General features: G+C 44.6%; 1 protein-coding gene across 2 annotated transcripts; it reads right to left on the minus strand.

Moving 5' to 3' along the window:
- Positions 1-15: 15 nt before the first annotated feature.
- Positions 16-13,368, minus strand: ZC3H15 (zinc finger CCCH-type containing 15). 2 transcript variants are annotated; one of them, XM_054070434.1, is made up of 11 exons: positions 13,213-13,368; positions 10,476-10,577; positions 8,290-8,401; positions 6,485-6,637; positions 5,328-5,419; positions 3,683-3,865; positions 3,146-3,292; positions 2,861-2,965; positions 2,504-2,630; positions 1,594-1,801; positions 16-258 (listed from the first exon to the last, which is right to left on the minus strand). In XM_054070434.1, the coding sequence occupies exons 1-10, from the start codon at positions 13,288-13,290 to the stop codon at positions 1,608-1,610; spliced, it is 1,293 nt and encodes a 430-aa protein (XP_053926409.1). In that variant the 5' UTR covers positions 13,291-13,368; the 3' UTR covers positions 16-258; positions 1,594-1,607. The 2 variants fall into 2 exon arrangements, with proteins under 2 accessions (XP_053926409.1, XP_053926408.1); XM_054070433.1 differs by lacking the exon at positions 16-258 and having other exon boundaries at positions 267-1,801.
- Positions 13,369-16,982: the final 3,614 nt, after the last annotated feature.

A 16,982-nucleotide genomic window follows, 5' to 3' on the forward strand; every position in this document is an offset into this window, starting at 1 on the left:
ATATACAACTTTGAAAAATTATGCATCATACATTCAAATATGAATTTTGTTAAAGTGTCCTGATATCCAGGTATCCTATTGCTGGGCAGGGGAACACAATGATCCAACAATGTTGTTTGTTTATGGCCAAAAGGAGAAAAACCTCCATCAATAAATATTTTATTTCCTTAAATGCTTACACTCAGCAGTCCGTTTCAGCAGGGCCCTCCCCCAAACGCTGCTGGTTGTTCCCAAAGGAGGAAACCAATTCCAAAGATCCTGAAAAGGGCAAAAAATGTCAAAGTTGGCTATTTTAGAAACAGCATTCAAGATAAGAGTCAATTGAGCAGTACCAGAAATAACCATTAAAGCCAATATCACCACCCAAAAGCAGTTCGAGAAGCTCACTAGCAATGCCACCAGTCTCAGTGCTCTCCAAATAGCAAGATAAAAGCTTTAGAACAATCAATACAGATGGTATTGTCAGCACAGCAATCCTGCTGCAGATGCTGCCAGGAGCATGGTAAGGAGGCGCAGCCCCAGCGCCCTGGGAAAGCGCCACTGCTGAGAAATCGTCCTGGCAAGGGTGGCTTAATTTAAACCTGGCAGCAAGCACCACCAGCAGGGAACGACACGCTCTGTTCTGAAGCCACCGACCACTGCATGGTATTTATGTGCCAGAGTCAGGACCAGTAGCTTTCAGTGTGTAACATCCTTGCTCTGCAGAGCTCGAGTGCTTTGCTATCACACAAAAATGCAGTGGGTAGAGAATGCAACTCAAATAACAATGAGCGATGTGGAGCACGTAGTAAACCAGCGAATGGGTGGGCAAGGGATAAAAACAGCAGAGGGTGAAGTCAGCTGCTGAATCTTACACTGCGCGAGGCGTAGAAAAACAGATGCAATAGCAGTTATCTTTAATTTAACTGAAGCCAACATCATCCCTTCTGTACCAGGACAGGAGAGAAAAACACTTATCGCTGTGTTAGAAAAGGAAGCTATTTACAGCTCAGTAACAGAGGAAAAACACGGGTCTTTCAAAGGTGATAGTTTTTATTTACAGTTTTATTGGCAAAAGGCAGTGGGAAAGTTTAAAACATTTTAGACAGAGGGCACCACGTTGTGTTGTATCAGTTTACAATCTGCACCTGCAGTATCCAGCTGATCAAATAAAGCTAATCACCACCTAAAGCAGCAAGATCGGCAGCAGCCCCATTGGAGCACATAGCCTAGGAACATGCCCGGCAGCTTCTAAATCAACACAATCACTGATAAAAATGCTTTTCTGGTGAAGGATGTATATTTTGATTGCTGAACCTGGTGTTAAACTGCTCACCTCCACACTGGCAAAGCTGTCAGACTTCCTACTTTCAGTTGAAAGTTATAACCTCATTTTCTGCCAATTCACCTGTTGGGTAATTCTGAACTACTCTGTATACTTTACTGTAAGCAGAGTCAAGACTGAGTAGATGAGATTGAAAGGAAATACTCCTGCCATGTGAGGTGCCCATCGAAATCACCTGGGTACCCATCAACACCCCGCTTAAGAATTCTATTCAAAAAGGAGAAAAAGCACAGTCAGTTTTCACTTTGCCACATAGATTTAATCCTCACTTGAGCTTTTCGGTTCATTCTTCTAAATCGAGAGTGTTTAGTTCTTCTTCTAGTTCGTCCAAGTCCTCTCCAGTAAAAAGATTTTCGTCGACTGGAACTGCATCGATTACTCCATTTTCCAGCTCCCCATCTCCATCATTATCCTCCTCCAAGTCGTTTTGCTCACTGCTGTTCACGTCACCACCAGAAGCTTCACTTAACTTGTTATCTGCCAACAAAAATAATTCTTACACATTTCCACATCACAAGCTCCTCCATCACAAGTTCTCAATCCTAAGCAGGCTCTAAACTTTTGACACTATGAACAAGTTACATGATTTGAAACTGATGTAGACTTCAGTGGGTTAAATTGCATGAGCCCGGTTGGTGGGAGGGCCAGCATCATCAATTATCAAAACAGGTTGGAATACTCCAACTCCTCAAACTCCTGTTTTCATAACCAGGTCAGACTTAACGAGCTGCCCCTACTCCGTGTCTGCACTCTGGCTCAGGGTCTAAAATACCAGGGGATGCCTCGTCCATGCACACCTAGATCAAGGCTCCACTGTGAGAGATGATAAGCTGACTTAGGTTGGAGATAGGAAGCAGGAAGAAAAGCTTGGATTTTTGTTGATATTATTCATTTAGACATTTACTAAATCAGAAAAAAAGGGAACTGCCAACTTGAGGATTCACCTGAACGGGCCATAAACATCACCTTTTATTTAAACTGCGACTTAGGAAAGAAGTGCAGAGCATTGACTAGAAGCTTTTCTTCGGTAACTACACTTGTCACTGACAGTCATTTCACTTCCTGACCCTTTTAAACAAACACTTATTTTCAGCAGATCAATAATTCATTGCTATCTGCCTTTCAGGAAGCTCTTAATGACTCAGTGCGGCGTCAGTGGTGTCTCCATAACAAACTCACCATCTTTTTCTGTTGAACTGTAAGTGCTGAATCGCTCGGGGCTCGCCACAGTGATGCCAGTCTCATCCACTGCCTTTGGGACATACTGGCTCAAATCGACATCGTTGATGCACACAGGGTCTTCAGTCTGAAAAACAAACCAAGGGGAATTACTTGTGCAGGAAAGAGAATTTTTGTTACGAGTCTACAGAGTTTCTTCCATCACTGTTTTGACACCCACACTGTGACAAGCTGCGCTCTGCAGTGGGGGCAAATCGAGAACTGAGCATATTAACTGCACTGTAAGAGCTCTCAAATCGAAAGATTTTGAACCGGAGTGTAATTTGCAGCATTATTTGAGTCAATACTGTTCTTTACCTCATCATCTTCTCCCGTTCCTTGAACATAACGAGTGTCATCTGCTTCCTCATCATCCGCATCAACCAGCTCTGGTCGGAACTCAAACACTTCACGCCCACTGATCTAGTCACAGAAAAAGAAATCCTAATTTTGCACTTGGTAGAACTTACACAGCTGTAAAACAAAAGCCAAAAGAAAAAGAAAAAAAAAAGAGCAAAGCCAAGCAGTTCTAGGCCAGCCACCTTATTACAACAACTTGTTCACTCTTTCTTCCCACATAAAGAACCGGAGTGCAGAACGTACCACCAATGCTTTGCCGGCTTTGAAATCTGCTTTCCTCCTCTCCATATCTTGCTCAGCCTTATCAATTTTCTCTTGTCTTTTTCTTCTCTTCCATGCAATAAAGCACTCTAGAGTAATTTTGGTGACATTTGGTCCTAAGGCAGCACGCTGTCAAGCAAAGAGACCGATCAATGCTAGAAATGGCTTCCAAGGGCCGTAGCAAGCTAGAGATGTAATTACTCTCCCCAAAACTACTTGAAAGCATTGCTTTCCAATTACTTCTTCACTCTCACCACCATTGAACATGCAAAATCAAGGAAGAAAAGCCTCCTGGAAAGGACTAACATTAAACGCCTGCGCTAAGCATGCAGCTGTAGTCTAATTTATGCACCAGGCCATAGTTTTTAAACAAAAGCATGAGTCAATACCACACACCCTTCACCTTAGCTCATACAGCTACAAAAGCACACTACTTTATTAATTATTAAGTTATTTACAACTGTCTCTTCAGAGTAAAAAGCCTAAATACCACCAAAAGGTTCCTGTCTGCAACCTTACCTCTTTTTCTATTAGGTCTTCTAAAGAAATTTCATCCTGCTTCTCCTCCTTCTTTTTGTCTTTTTTCAATACAAACCCTGGAGGGAGAGCGTGGCGGTACATGCAGTTGTCTCCTCCACCTGGACAGACCCAGAACCATCCGTACTTGTTGTTTTCAATAGCGTCAAGGAAGTATTTGCAGACCTGTGTAAGACACTGGGCATTAGCACCACTTTCTCTTTCCACCCCAGCAATTTACATTCCCTGCGCAGCTGCTACACATCACTGACAGTGACACAAAGCCAGCTGGGCTCAAACCTGAAGAAACACGTGAAGTGTATCTCTACTAAGCAAGCAGACAAAAGAAGTGTAACTAATTATCTGAAACCTGTGCAGTCAACAGCTTTTGCCTCTGGACACAACCCCCATATTTAAGGAAAGGGGATGGCTCGGAGGTGGATCAGCTCTGTGCTCCTGTAAACCCACATGTGAAAGTGCACTAATGGCGAGCAGCAAGAGAAAGACTAACACCTATGTAATTTTAGTCAAAATAAAGAGGATCTGCCTCAATGTTAAACCTTGCAGCTTGTAATCCTGAAAGATGCCATTCTGGAACTTGTAACAAGCAATTCCCAGTTCACACTTCGCCAGATCAAAGTCTAACTTCTGCAAATTTAGGCAGTGCCTGCAGAATATTTGATTATTTGGTATTGAAAGCAAGGTACAACAGCTCTAAGGAATGAAAAAGGGATTAAGATAGTGTACTATTTAGTGCACAAACTAGAAGTATTCCTAAAGTTAGAGGTCAGAAACTACCAACGACTCGATCAGTACGTTTTGGCTTAGAGGAGACAATGTAAATTTACATGCTTATCATAGAATCATAGAATCACCAGGTTGGAAGAGACCCACTGGGTCATCGAGTCCAACCATTCCTAACACTCCCTAAACCATGCCTCTCAGCACCTCATCCACCTATCCCTTAAACACCTCCAGGGAAGGTGACTCAACCACCTCCCTGGGCAGCCTCTGCCAGTGCCCAATGACCCTTTCCATGAAAATTTTTTTCCTGATGTCCAGCTTGAACCTCCCCTGGTGGAGCCTGAGGCCATTCTCCCTTGTCCTGTCCTCTGTCACTTGGGAGCAGAGGCCAGCTCCCTCCTCTCTGCAACCTCCTTTCAGGTAGTTGTAGAGGGCAATAAGGTCTCCCCTCTGCTTTCTCCAGGCTAAACAACCCCAGCTCTCTCAGCCGCTCCTCATAAGACTTGTTCTCCAGCCCCCTCACCAGCTTCGTTGCTCTTCTCTGGACACGCTCCAGAGCCTCAACACAGATGGCAGTCACTGGATTGAGATGACAGGCCTTGCTGATCACAACACTTCAACCTAAGCAAGGAGGATGCATTACAAAGCACTTCATCTCCTTAATTTGTATTTTACATGAGAAAATACCTTGTGATGACTTAGAGCACTTTGGGGTGGGTTTTTTGTTTTTTTGGGATTTTTTTAAATACATCATTAGAAATACCATTAGCCCAACCACACTCCAAGATTATTGTTACAATACTCCATTCCACTCCTCCATATAACAATGCACACACTTAACACCAGTCTGCAGGCAATTCTTTCTACTACAGCTCAATTAAAAAAAAACAAAAAAAAGACATACTATTTGAGTTTTGGGCTTTTTCTTTTCCGCCTCACCATGCTTCTTGTTCACCACTTCTTCCAGCTTCTTCTCATCCCAGTTATCCATCGTATCTAGAAAAAGACAACAGATGGTTCCACAAACACTAAACAATGCTGTTAGGTTGCTCTTCTCCTTAATAAAAGTTTTAATATTCAGTTCTTGCATTTTAGTTCACAGAATGAAAAATGAATTCAGGCTTTTATAAAAAGTTTTCAAGCTCCTCTACCCTCTCAATGGAATTTCCTCAAAAGCCTCAGAAATGGAATTTCTGATGTGCACGAAGCATGTTTCAGTTAAAGACTAAAAAGGTGTCACACCACCTGTATGCTACTGAGCACAGAGAAGGGAAGAAAAGGAAGATGACTGAACAGAAGAGAAGGCTGGAGGCTGACATCCAGGAATACAGATAATGGAGCTGGAGGATTGAAAAGGATAACCCCAGATTTCCTGTGTTAAATTTAAAAGAAGCTGCCACCCAAAGAAGCAAGACCCCCATGCTAATAGAAACAGTGAATCCATGGGATCCAGTCATACACAGTTAGGGCAACACAAGCTAAAATCTCAGACTCTGAGACACAGCGAGTTGTAGAAAAACAAAAGAAATTAGTTTGACTATAAAATCTCTAATCCCTGCTAAATAAGAGTAAAATCCAGAGTCCTTTGCCAACAAATGATCAGGGGAGAGGAGATAAAAGTGACAAATTCCAAATATCCTGAGCTCTTGAACTGCGCCGGTTTGGGCCAACGCTACTGATGGTTCTGGAAGGCAACCACAGATGCTCAGGGCACCTCCTTTTACACGGCCATGTGATAGAGTTCTGGAGAAACTTGCAGCCATAAGGGAGACCAAATACTGAATAACTTGGTACTCGTATGGCATAGTACATTACTCTGTCCAATTTAAAAAACGCTATCCAGTATGACTAAGAAATGCTTCTTTTTCTACAAAAGGTCCGAAGAACACTCGTGAACACAAGTTTTAAAGCAAGTTTCATAACCTGAACATTATGGTATGGGTTGTCTTGGTCACTGACCAGGATATTGAGGATCATAACCACAACACAGGAGAACTCAACCATAAAAATCCCGTTTCAGAATCAGAATAGTTTAGTAGTAATTTTCTAGAAGTACCACACCTTTTTCCAGGTCTTCATCTCGTGCATCAATGTAGACGCTTCGTTTTTCACCCTTTCTTTCCAAAGACAAATCATGAGAAAACTTGCACTTGTCTCCTTTAGTGCACTGGCCTTGCTTGAAGAAAGCACACACTACAGATTTGGGGTCAGCACCTGAGTGAAGAGTTTCCAAATTTAATGCTACTTTTAAGTAAAAGCTGCATATTCAAAGCTCTGAGAACAATTTCTTGGACTATACCATCCTCAGGATCTGTAGTGAATGAAAGCATGTTTTTAAAAACAGAAGTTATTTAATGTGAAGTTCATCACAAGTAATTGCTCCATGTCCTGAGCGTGTCATATTTACTCTGTACAGCATGATACTTGCATTAAGTGTCAATTAACTCCATAAACATGGACAGTAGTGCGCCTGAGCAAGTTATTCATCCAAATAATACATACAAGACATCTCTCGGTGCAACTTCTGCCCTAGACGATAAGCTATTTTCCTCTAATGCACAGTAAAGCTTCTTCTCCATGTCAGCTTTTCTTTAGTAGATCGACAGCATGCTGGAATAAATTATAATAATCAAACCTGCACTCAATGAGACCATTTTTTTCCTTAATAACAGAAAACAGATGGCCGCTCACAGCCCCTGCTCACAGCCTGTTGTTTTAATATGAACTACTCAAATCAACCTAATTACAGTTACTTTAACTATCACCCCACTAAAGGAATGATTAGAGCACTAGGAGGTAAGAAAAGAAATCAAAGCAGTTAGAAATGTATTTCTAAGACACAACTAAGCCAGAAATGCTGGTGTTAAGCCTGGTGCGAGTCACCAGTGACTGGAGTACGCACAGAAACGCCCATTTAAAATCATCACTACAAATCTAGTTTTTAAACACTGAGGGGATCCCTAATAAATCCGGGTAAGAGAGCTTTCCCTGTTGGCAGTCTCAGTAGAAAGCCAGAGCTTTAATCAGGACAATATCAGTCTTCTGAAGTAACTTTAAAGTCAAGAGCTACTGAACCTGGAGAGCACTGCAGACTGCAAACAAGAACTGGCCTTTGTCACACTGCCACAGCAGGAACAAGGATCAGGTTTGCTTTCTAGACATACCTGGAAATCACACTTGTTTAGTCAAAAATGACTTGACTAAATAATTTTAAATGCTTAATTTCTTTAGTTCCAAAGGATTCATAAAGCAAAGCGTTTATAATATTCAGTTCCTTCCTATGTGATCTCCCCACTCACACGGCATCCCACTGCAGCTTCCTCGCAGCACCACTCACACACTTAGGTCTCATCACAAACCCAGTTTGTTTGATAAATGAGTTCAAGTAAAACCAAACTTCTGAAACCAAATTGTGCTGGGAGCTGTGGGAGAGAAGCAACCGGACAATTGTTAATGTCCTGATTTGAATACAAGTTTTCTGTCAAGACAACAGCTACGATACAACATTCCCTGTAATATCTGGATGTTCACGTTCCCCTAGGGAGAGAGGCTGTTTTAAACAAATATCATCACACACAGAATCATGCCAGTCGCCCAGAACCTGCCAATTAATGAACCCAAATAGAGCAACATATCTATAGCTGCTCCGCCCATGCTAATGCTGATACCCGAATGATCCAGTAACCCTGGATGACTTCCTAAAACATCTCAAATCATTACTGACAAACACTTGGGACGCTCGACAGAGAAGGAACCGACGCATCTACTGAACTAAAAAATGAACAAGCATTTTGAAAGGGTTATTTCTATCTGAAGTAGATCTATGAATATGAGAACATAAATGAAGAGAATGCAGTTACTCGTACCTTTGCTGATTTTCTGTGCAGCAACAACAGGCTTGAAGAGTTCATTTAATTCTTGCAGTTCTTTTTTCTTATCTTCTTTTTTTAATTTCTTCTCACTTTCCGTTTGGGCAGCCTATAATGACCCCAAATTTGAAGTTACTCATACATAATTCAAATGACATTACTCACCTCATGTGAACCGTACATTCAAACAGCAAATCATTTAAAATTAGTCTGTAAAGGGAGGAGGGAAAGAACCTGTGATTTGGGAATGTCTCTGAATTCCTGCCCTTGCACAAGCAGCCAGAGCCATCTAGTGGTACTGGCCTTTCCAACGGAAGAGATTCCAAATGCAGTCCCTCAGCGATACGAGATGCTGGTAGATGCCCTTAGAAAACAGTTATCTCTATTCACCTTTAAGCTGTAAAATCAAATAAAAGCCATTGAGACCCAGAAGTCAGCTGCTCTTTTGTGATACATCAGCAGCACAGTTACTTCAAGATTTGCGCAAAAAGCTTCTCTATCTTTAGAACAAAATGGCACATGGGGACTTTCTCCTCAGGCATACCAGCAGCATTGCCAGGAAGTCTGCCTGTAGGCGCTAGGAACTACATTTAGAACACGTTTGTCTCTCTTTGTATCATTCCATCGATGAGCAGCGGTTCATAAGACAAAGACAATCATATTATTCGTACTAGGGACAAAAGACTGACAAACAAGCTCACCTATGAAAAGCAAAGCTTGTGTATAAACCTCCCCTGTGACTCTACCTTGGCCTTTTTGGACAAGCCCAGAAGGGCCTCTGTCTCTACCAGAGTAGCAGAGACAGAAGAAGAGAGCTGGAAGAGGACAAAAGAAACGTCATTAGCTGATTGGATTCTGACCCTAAGGGAAGCCGGTAAGCCTACTGCCAACACACAAATGTGTGGGTACTTCGCTGATAACATGCAGTGAAACACTGAAAAGGGAGCTTTGTTCTTACCCTGAACTGGGCAGGAAAATTACAAATTCTTTTAAAAGGGAACTGATTTATTTGGTCCACATACATTTTTTTATAAAACACCCAACCCCGACAGCATTTCCACTTGTATCTCAGGACACAACAATAATAGCTCTAAGTGCTCTTCTTTCTCAGGGACAGCCCCAAGTGGAATTCATTTTACAAGCTAAGAAAGGTAGAATCACATCTAAAAATTGGCTCCTGACATCCTTCAGTCAGAGCACTGAGAAACAAATTATTTTAGGCTGCCTAACTGACATCCTGGTAATCCAGTAAACACTACAGATTCAGGGATTCTATACAGACATTTCAGAACCTCTAATAAGCAACACCCTTTACTACTAACAAGAAACTGTTAGGTTGGATGACCCAGACATAAGCTTCACCTTTGAAGCTGTACTTCACATTTGTTAAGCTTATCCTTATGTTAGGTAAGAAACTGAACATAAGTAATGACATCACGAGTTTAGCTGATGCAAACAAAATAATAAGAGCAGGGAGCTGCACAAACACTTTGCAACTACCTCCCCCAGCACACCGCAGGAACAGAAGACCTGGCTCATTTCCACTGTAGGGAGCTTCATGAAACACGTGCTTTCTGGCCAAGCGTAACCTGAACATCGTATCTCAGCCACAGATTTTACTTCACTGTACGAAAGAGCAGAGTAGTAGACAGTGGCTCAAAATTCCAGTTTGGTCACTTCCCCAAACAGATGTGGGCTTCCATACGTTCAACATGTAAGTACTGCAATAACTACTCCCAGAAACAGGACAAGCAGCACAGACAGGCATCTACATTTTATAATCTTCCCCCAATTTCCCCCAACAACAACTCTTATTTTTTCCTTCGATTAGGTGGGAATGTAAGAGAAGAAAACAAAGAACATACAACCAGACTTTGCTGACAGCCACTTTCTATAATTTACTGTCAGGTACGCCTTAAACTCAATGACATTACTATGCGAACACTGTGTAAAGAAACACACACCTCTAATAGCTGAGTTTGGGTTTTTGGCGGCTTTGGTATGTAATTCTCAGCTAGAGAATCTCTGCAAGAAGACTATCGGTTTAAATCTGCACTAGTCAGAGCACAGGAGAAATATAACACCTAAACTTTGTTCTACTTCAGCATTACATGACAATCTGCGTGTACGGTGAGAGGAAATTTCACTATGCAGAGGGAAAACAGAACAGAGTTAATGCTTACCTGGCGTGGATTCTGCTGACCAAATTTAACCTGGTGAGTCACTGCCTTGATAAATTTCTGTTGTTTTGCACCTTTTTTATTCTTTAAGCCAAATGTCTTGTCCTAAATCAAGAGATAAACACAGCTAAATTAACCAAACTGTCCAAGTTGCAACCAAGTTTACGTTCTTGGAAAAAAAACCAAATCCAGACTTGTGCTCCCCTCTGGTTTCCCGTTAAACACAGAGCACTCTGTTTAGCAGCACCAGCCCTCCTAGGAACGTGGATGGTATCTGGAGCCCTCACATTGCCTTTGCTAAAAACACAGCTTTTGTGAGAGCTATTATTCTTATCACCAGACCCCCTGAATACTGATGTCAAGGTATACACACAGCGTTTTTGGGCCCCTCACAATAAAAGGACATGATGTTTTTGGTGACCACCCAAGTAACACAAGGAAAATACGAAAACTGAATAGCCATAAATACTGCTTTTTTTCATAGAATGAGTAGGTTAGAAGGGACCCACTGGGTCATCGAGTCCAACCATTCCTAACCGACGTTCCCTAAACTATACCCGTCAGCACCTCGTCCACCCGTCCCTTAAGCACCTCCAGGGAAGGTGACTCAACCACCTCCCTGGGCAGACTTTTTCTTCCTATCTACAAGAAATCGCTTATTACTTTTATTTCCAAATACAAATAAATGTTATATATGTATGTTATACAGATGAATATTACCACATGGAAAATTACTTCTTATTTTCAAGTATTGTAGGCTTTTTATTTCTTAACTACACTCGGAGAGAAATCTGTTCCCTATGTCAAGTCCAGGTAGGTGTTTGCACTTCCTAAACTCCACGGCAAGAAGTTTCTGTTTACTGCTCAAAACAACTTTTCCTCTACATCTCCAGTTTCACTGTAAGAGACAGGCTTCTATACCAAACCTGTTAAAAATTTCATGAAAAAACCAAAAAGACAGCTCACTTTCATGCTTGTACCTCAAGCAGAGCTTGTTTCCTACCTGACATGCCTACATTAAAACCCATCCACGGCTTTGATTTGGTACCAATGTTTTTTAACTCTCAGGAAGGAGTTACAGATGTTCATCCAGTGATATTATCTCAGTTCAAACACACTTTTTTGGAAACTCTAGCAATCCAGAATACACATCCAAATTTCCAGAGTCACCCTGTTTTCATTAACAACCTACTCCCTATCACTAGCAGCTCATCCTCTGTTCCTTTAAGCTAATTTGAGAAGTCTATAAGTTGCCAAAATAAAGAGTTGGGAAAATAAATAGATCATATACACTTTTTATTTCTCTGGCAAATGCCCCATGGAATAACTCACCTTTGTGTATTTGTATTATGTAACAAATAATTGTTAATAACTGACAGAAGTTCTGCCCTTTCAGCTGCATTTTTCTGTAACAAAAAGCAGACTTTTTCTTGTGTCGCTGGATTCAACAAGAACATCAGCAACACTAAAGCCAACAGAAGGAACCCCTCTCACCTTGCACTTCCAAAGAACACAGTGGCAATGCTCTGCAGGGCTGGATTTAAAAGAACACTCGTGTTACACAGCTATTCTGCCTAAGCAGCTGAGCAGCCATTCACCTCCTTGCCAACACATGTAGGCAAACATTTAACTTGCTTTATCTGCTCTCTCCTTGTTCTCTCAATTCAGCTTTTTTTGTCTACTGGAAGATGTGCGGGGCTACCCTAACAACTAACACACATCTCCCTCTGATGCAGGTTTTTATTTAACACCTGATTTTGCCATGGAATTGAGCATAAGTTTAAATAGAACACAAAATATTACCAATTCCTCCTCAAATTATTCAACTCCTATGACAGATTTACTAAACTGTTATTCCAGGGAATCCTGTATTGCCAAACTGTATGAAAAACACCATGAAAATGAACCACAGCTGTGTTTTAAATTGAGAAACCAACTCCTACACCTCAGAGAGCCAGAAAATATAGGAATGCACAGAGATGGAGAAGGGGACGGGTGAGAAGGGAAAGAGGAGCGCATTTGCCAGACTGCCTTTGATGCAAGGGCAGCTCTTGAGCCGGAAAGTCGCTGGGCGCGGTGACAGCCCGGGGCTGCCACGGGAACCGGTATCCCGGGAGAGACACCCACGGGGGCTCAGTGCAGCCCCCGTGTGCGCCGGCAGGAGTGGGGCAGGGGCGAGACGCCCGCGGAGGGAAAAGGGAGGAGCGGGGGCAACGAGGGTCAAAGCGACCCGCCTGTCCCGGAGCGAACTAGGGCCGGGGGAAGCGGGGCAGGAGCGGCGAGAAGGGGAGAGTGGGTCAGGAGAGGGGAGAGCTGCCCAGGGGAAGGGAAGAGCGGGACAGGAACTGTGAGAGTGGCTCGGTGGGAGAAGGGAAGAGCGAGGCAGGAGCGAGGTTCCTGTCCCAGGAGGACATGCGGAGAGAAAGGGGGGAGCCGTCCGCCCCAGGGGAACTGAGTGCAGAGGGAAGCGGGGAAAACGGCCCCGGCGGAGGAGAAAGGAGCGGGGCAGGAGCGAGCGGCCGCCCCGAGGATGCGGCAGGCAGGGCAGGGGCGCGGTTGCCGGCCCGGGAGCGCGGCAGGAGGGAGGCCGCTGTCCCAGAGGGGGGCGGGGGGAGCCGCCCGGCCCGGGGGGAGAAGGAGAGGGCGGCGGGGCAGGAGCGAGGCTCCCTTGGCAGAAGGGGCGGGGGGAGCCGGTCCGGGCGGGGATGACCGCCTGTGCCGCGGGCCCGTTGCTCCTCACCTCTATGATCTTCTCCTTCTTCTTCTGGTCCGCCTTCTTGCTGCCCGCCGCCGGCTGCTGCTGCTTCTTGGGCGGCATCGCAGGGCCGCTCGGGGCGCGGGGCCGAGACACGGGCGCCGCGGCCGAAGATGACGTCACTGGGCTGGCACCGCCCCAGTCGCGCCCATGACGTCACCCTTCGAAAGGGTCAGCGCCGGCAGCCCCGCCCCTGGTCGCGCGGAGTGATGTCACCTGGGGACGGGGTCAGCCCCGGGAAAAGTCGCGCGGAGTGACGTCACGGGGAGCGACGACAGCGCGCAACGCCGGAGGAGCCATGATGGGGGTTGGATGGGACAGAGCGTGGAGATCAGCGGGTCCCGCCGCCCCCGAGCACCTCGTCTGCCCGGCTGTGGAGCCGCTCCTCCCAGGAAGACATTTCCCCTAATATCACAGAATCGTAGAATAGTTTGGGTTCGAGGAATCTCAAAGCCCATTCAGTCCCACGCCCTGCCATGGGCAGGGACACCTCCCACTGGATCAGGCTGCCCAAGGCCCATCCAGCCTGGCCTTGAACCCCTCCAGGGATGGGGCAGCCACCATTGCTCTGGGCAACCTGTGCCAGGGCCTCCTCACCCATCATGAAGAAATTCCTCCTTCTCTCCAGTCTAACTGCCCCTCATCCTGTCACCAGAAGCCTTTGTGAACAGTCCCTCCCCAGCTTTCCTGTAGCCCCTTCAGATACTGGAGTATCGCTATAAGGCTTCCTCAGTGCCTTCTCTCCTCCAGGCAGAACAAACCCAACCCTCTCAGCTTGTCCTCGGATGGGAGGTGCTCCAGCCCTGGGATCATTTTGGTAGCCTCCTCTGAACCCATTCCAATAGCTCCATATAATTCTTACGTTGAGGATTCCGGAACTGGACACTGTACTCCAGATGAGGTCTCACAAGAGAGGAACAGAGCTCCCCTGACACTACTCAAGGTCATTTCCTCTCATCCCAACGTTTGTTAAATGGGCGAAGAGACCAGCACCCACCTCTCTACAACCTCCTTTCAGGCAGCTGCAGACAGTGATGAGGGCTCCCCTTAGCCTCCTCCAGCCCCAGCTCCCTCAAAACTGAAGAAAAACCCTTCCAAACCTGGCACTCAAAGCCAAATTCTGTACTGACGCACACAGAACTGCCACAAGCGTGAGTTGGTTTTTAGCAGGGACTGCAGATCCCTGTGTGCTTGACTGGTTATTCAGGTAAAGTTGAAGAACTTCTTGGAAATGAGATTGAGACTTGAATGTCTGAAAAATCATAGAATCAACAGGTTGGAAAAGACCGTAGATATCATTGACTCCAACCATACCTGTTTACTACTAAATGCCAGGTCCTGCAGTTGGGGCATAACAACCCTATGCAGTGCTACAGACAAGGAGAAGTCTGGCTAGAAAGCTGCCTGGAGGAGAAGGACCTGGGGGTGTTGATGGACAGCCGACTGGACATGAGCCAGCAATGTGCCCAGTTGGCCAAGAAGGCCAATGGCATCTTGGCTTGGATCAGAAACAGTGCGACCAGCAGGGCCAGGGAGGTGATTCTGCCTCTGTACTCGGCACTGGTGAGACCGCACCTTGAGTACTGTGTTCAGTTCTGGCCCCTCACCACAAGAAGGATGTTGAGGCTCTGGAGCGTGTCCAGAGAAGAGCAACGAAGCTGGTGAGGGGGCTGGAGAACAAGTCTTACAAGGAGCGGCTGAGAGAGCTGGGGTTGTTTAGCCTTGAGAAGAGGAAGCTGAGGGGTTGACCTTATTACTCTCTACAGCTGCCTGAAAGGAGGTTGTGGACAGGAGGGAGCTGGCCTCTTCTCCCAAGTGACAGGAGACAGGACAAGGGGGAATGGCCTCAAGCTCCACCAGGGGAGGTTCAGGCTGGACATCAGGAAAAAATTTTGCAAAGAAACGGTCATTGGGCACTGGAACAGACTGCCCAGGGAGGTGGTCGAGTCACCTTCCCTGGAGGTGTTTAAGGGATGGGTGGACAAGGTGCTGAAGGACATGGTTTAGGGACTGTTAGGAATGGTTGGACTCAATGACCCAGTGGGTCCCTTCCAACCTAGTCATTCTATGATTCTAAATTGTGTCCCCAAACATCTCATCTACCGCTTTTTAAACCTCCACAGATGCAGACTCGGCCACCTCCCTGGGCAGCCTCTGCCAGCGCTTGAGAACCCTTTCTATGAAGAAATTTTTCCTTATGTCCAATCTGACCCTACCCTGGTGCAGCCTGAGGCCATTCCCCCTTGTCCTGTCCTCTGTCACTTGGGAGAAGAGGCCAGCTCCCTCCTCTCCACAACCTCCTTTCAGGTAGTTGTAGAGAGTAACAAAGTCTCCCCTCAGCCTCCTCTTCTCCAGGCTAAACAACCCCAGTTCCCTCAGCTGCTCCTCATAAATGCTATTAAACAGTTACTATCTACTAAACATTGAGAGTAAAACTAAAAAAAAAAAAAAAAGTATAAATAGATCTAAAATGTGTTGTAGGAGCCAATCATATCCAGAACATGCAGTGAGGAGCAAGCTTCTCACTCTTTGCCAAGATTGTACTTCTCCACAAAACACAGAACAGTTATCAATCTAAACCTGAAGAACAGCATCTTGTTTCTAGGAATTTATGCACCTTGGTTCCAATTTACATCCAACATTAGAGCCAGAACTAGCCAAGGCTTGAACAATGAATAAATGTAAGTCAGTACTACCTACAGTATTCAATTAGGAAAATCCTAAGTAGCAGCAGAAATATCAGCTTAAATGTAATTCAAACTTCTTTATTTTTTCCACTTTCTTCGCTGTACCTTAAAAAATAAGATCTTCACACTATTTTGTGTTGACTTGAATCACTTTATCAATAATTGAGTGAATGACAAGTGAATAATTGACTTTAAAGTGTTTAGGGATAGTCCAGGAGCCCATTATACTTCACTAACTACTCTATTCTGCTGTGTGCTGACTGCATCTTCCACAGGTAAAAAAAAAGCCATCAAATTTAATACATTGCATTGTTCTTCCCACAGAAAGAAGAACCTAGCCATGCATTTCTGTCAAATGAGGAAGTTAAGTGAGTAAAAGCTTACAAAAGCACAAAAACCTACAATTTGCTTCCCAATTGGAACAGGGAGGAGTTTCCATATGTTTCTTTCTCTGGGAGAAGCCAGGCAGAGAGCTGTAACACACACTCACCCAAGTGTTTCTTTTGTACTTGAATTATTCAGCCACCCCTGCAAGGACACTCACTTAGTCCTCTGAATCTCCTCAGCTACCACTTTTCACAACATTTGTGCCAAAACAAATTTTTAAGCCTCTATCTCTCTAACAGACTGTCTTGAAACTAAGCAAAACCGGTCAGAAAGAAACCTCAAAGACAACCCAGCTACTGTTTCTCCTCCTTTCAAGAGGCCTCCACTAACACAAACTAAACAAGAACCATAATATGTCTCAAGCTACACCAGCCTCCAGTGGATGGTTTTATAAGATACAACCTAATTGGTTAATTGGCTAAGTTAGCTAATGGTGAGAACCACCTGGATGACATTATCTAGCAGGAGATTCAGAGGGAAAGGCATGCCATATATTGTGTTCCTGGGGGGCTAGCAAGAACTTTGTAATTCTTGGTAGGATTTTAGTGACAACTGAGTGTTCTATAATTAATTTACATATAATTGCTTTTTGTTAATGGGGAAGCGTGAGGAGAGATTGGAGTAAACTAAGTAAGCCTGGGGGTGGGGGGGGTGCTCTTGAGGTTGCTGGGTAGGTAAAAA

Source organism: Cuculus canorus, chromosome 6 (assembly GCF_017976375.1).
Source record: "Cuculus canorus isolate bCucCan1 chromosome 6, bCucCan1.pri, whole genome shotgun sequence".
Taxonomy (NCBI): domain Eukaryota; kingdom Metazoa; phylum Chordata; class Aves; order Cuculiformes; family Cuculidae; genus Cuculus; species Cuculus canorus.

What these genes read in the sequence shown, in the direction of transcription:
- ZC3H15 (XM_054070434.1), bottom strand. Translation starts at nt 13,290, where the DNA reads ATGCCGCCCAAGAAGCAGCAGCAGCCGGCGGCGGGCAGCAAGAAGGCG. An exon ending in TGCACAGAAAATCAGCAAAG is followed by an intron (nt 6,638 to 8,289) that starts GTACGAGTAACT and finishes CTCTTCACTCAG; the next exon opens with GTGCTGACCCCAAATCTGTA. An exon ending in AAAAGCCCAAAACTCAAATA is followed by an intron (nt 3,866 to 5,327) that starts GTATGTCTTTTT and finishes TGTCTTACACAG; the next exon opens with GTCTGCAAATACTTCCTTGA.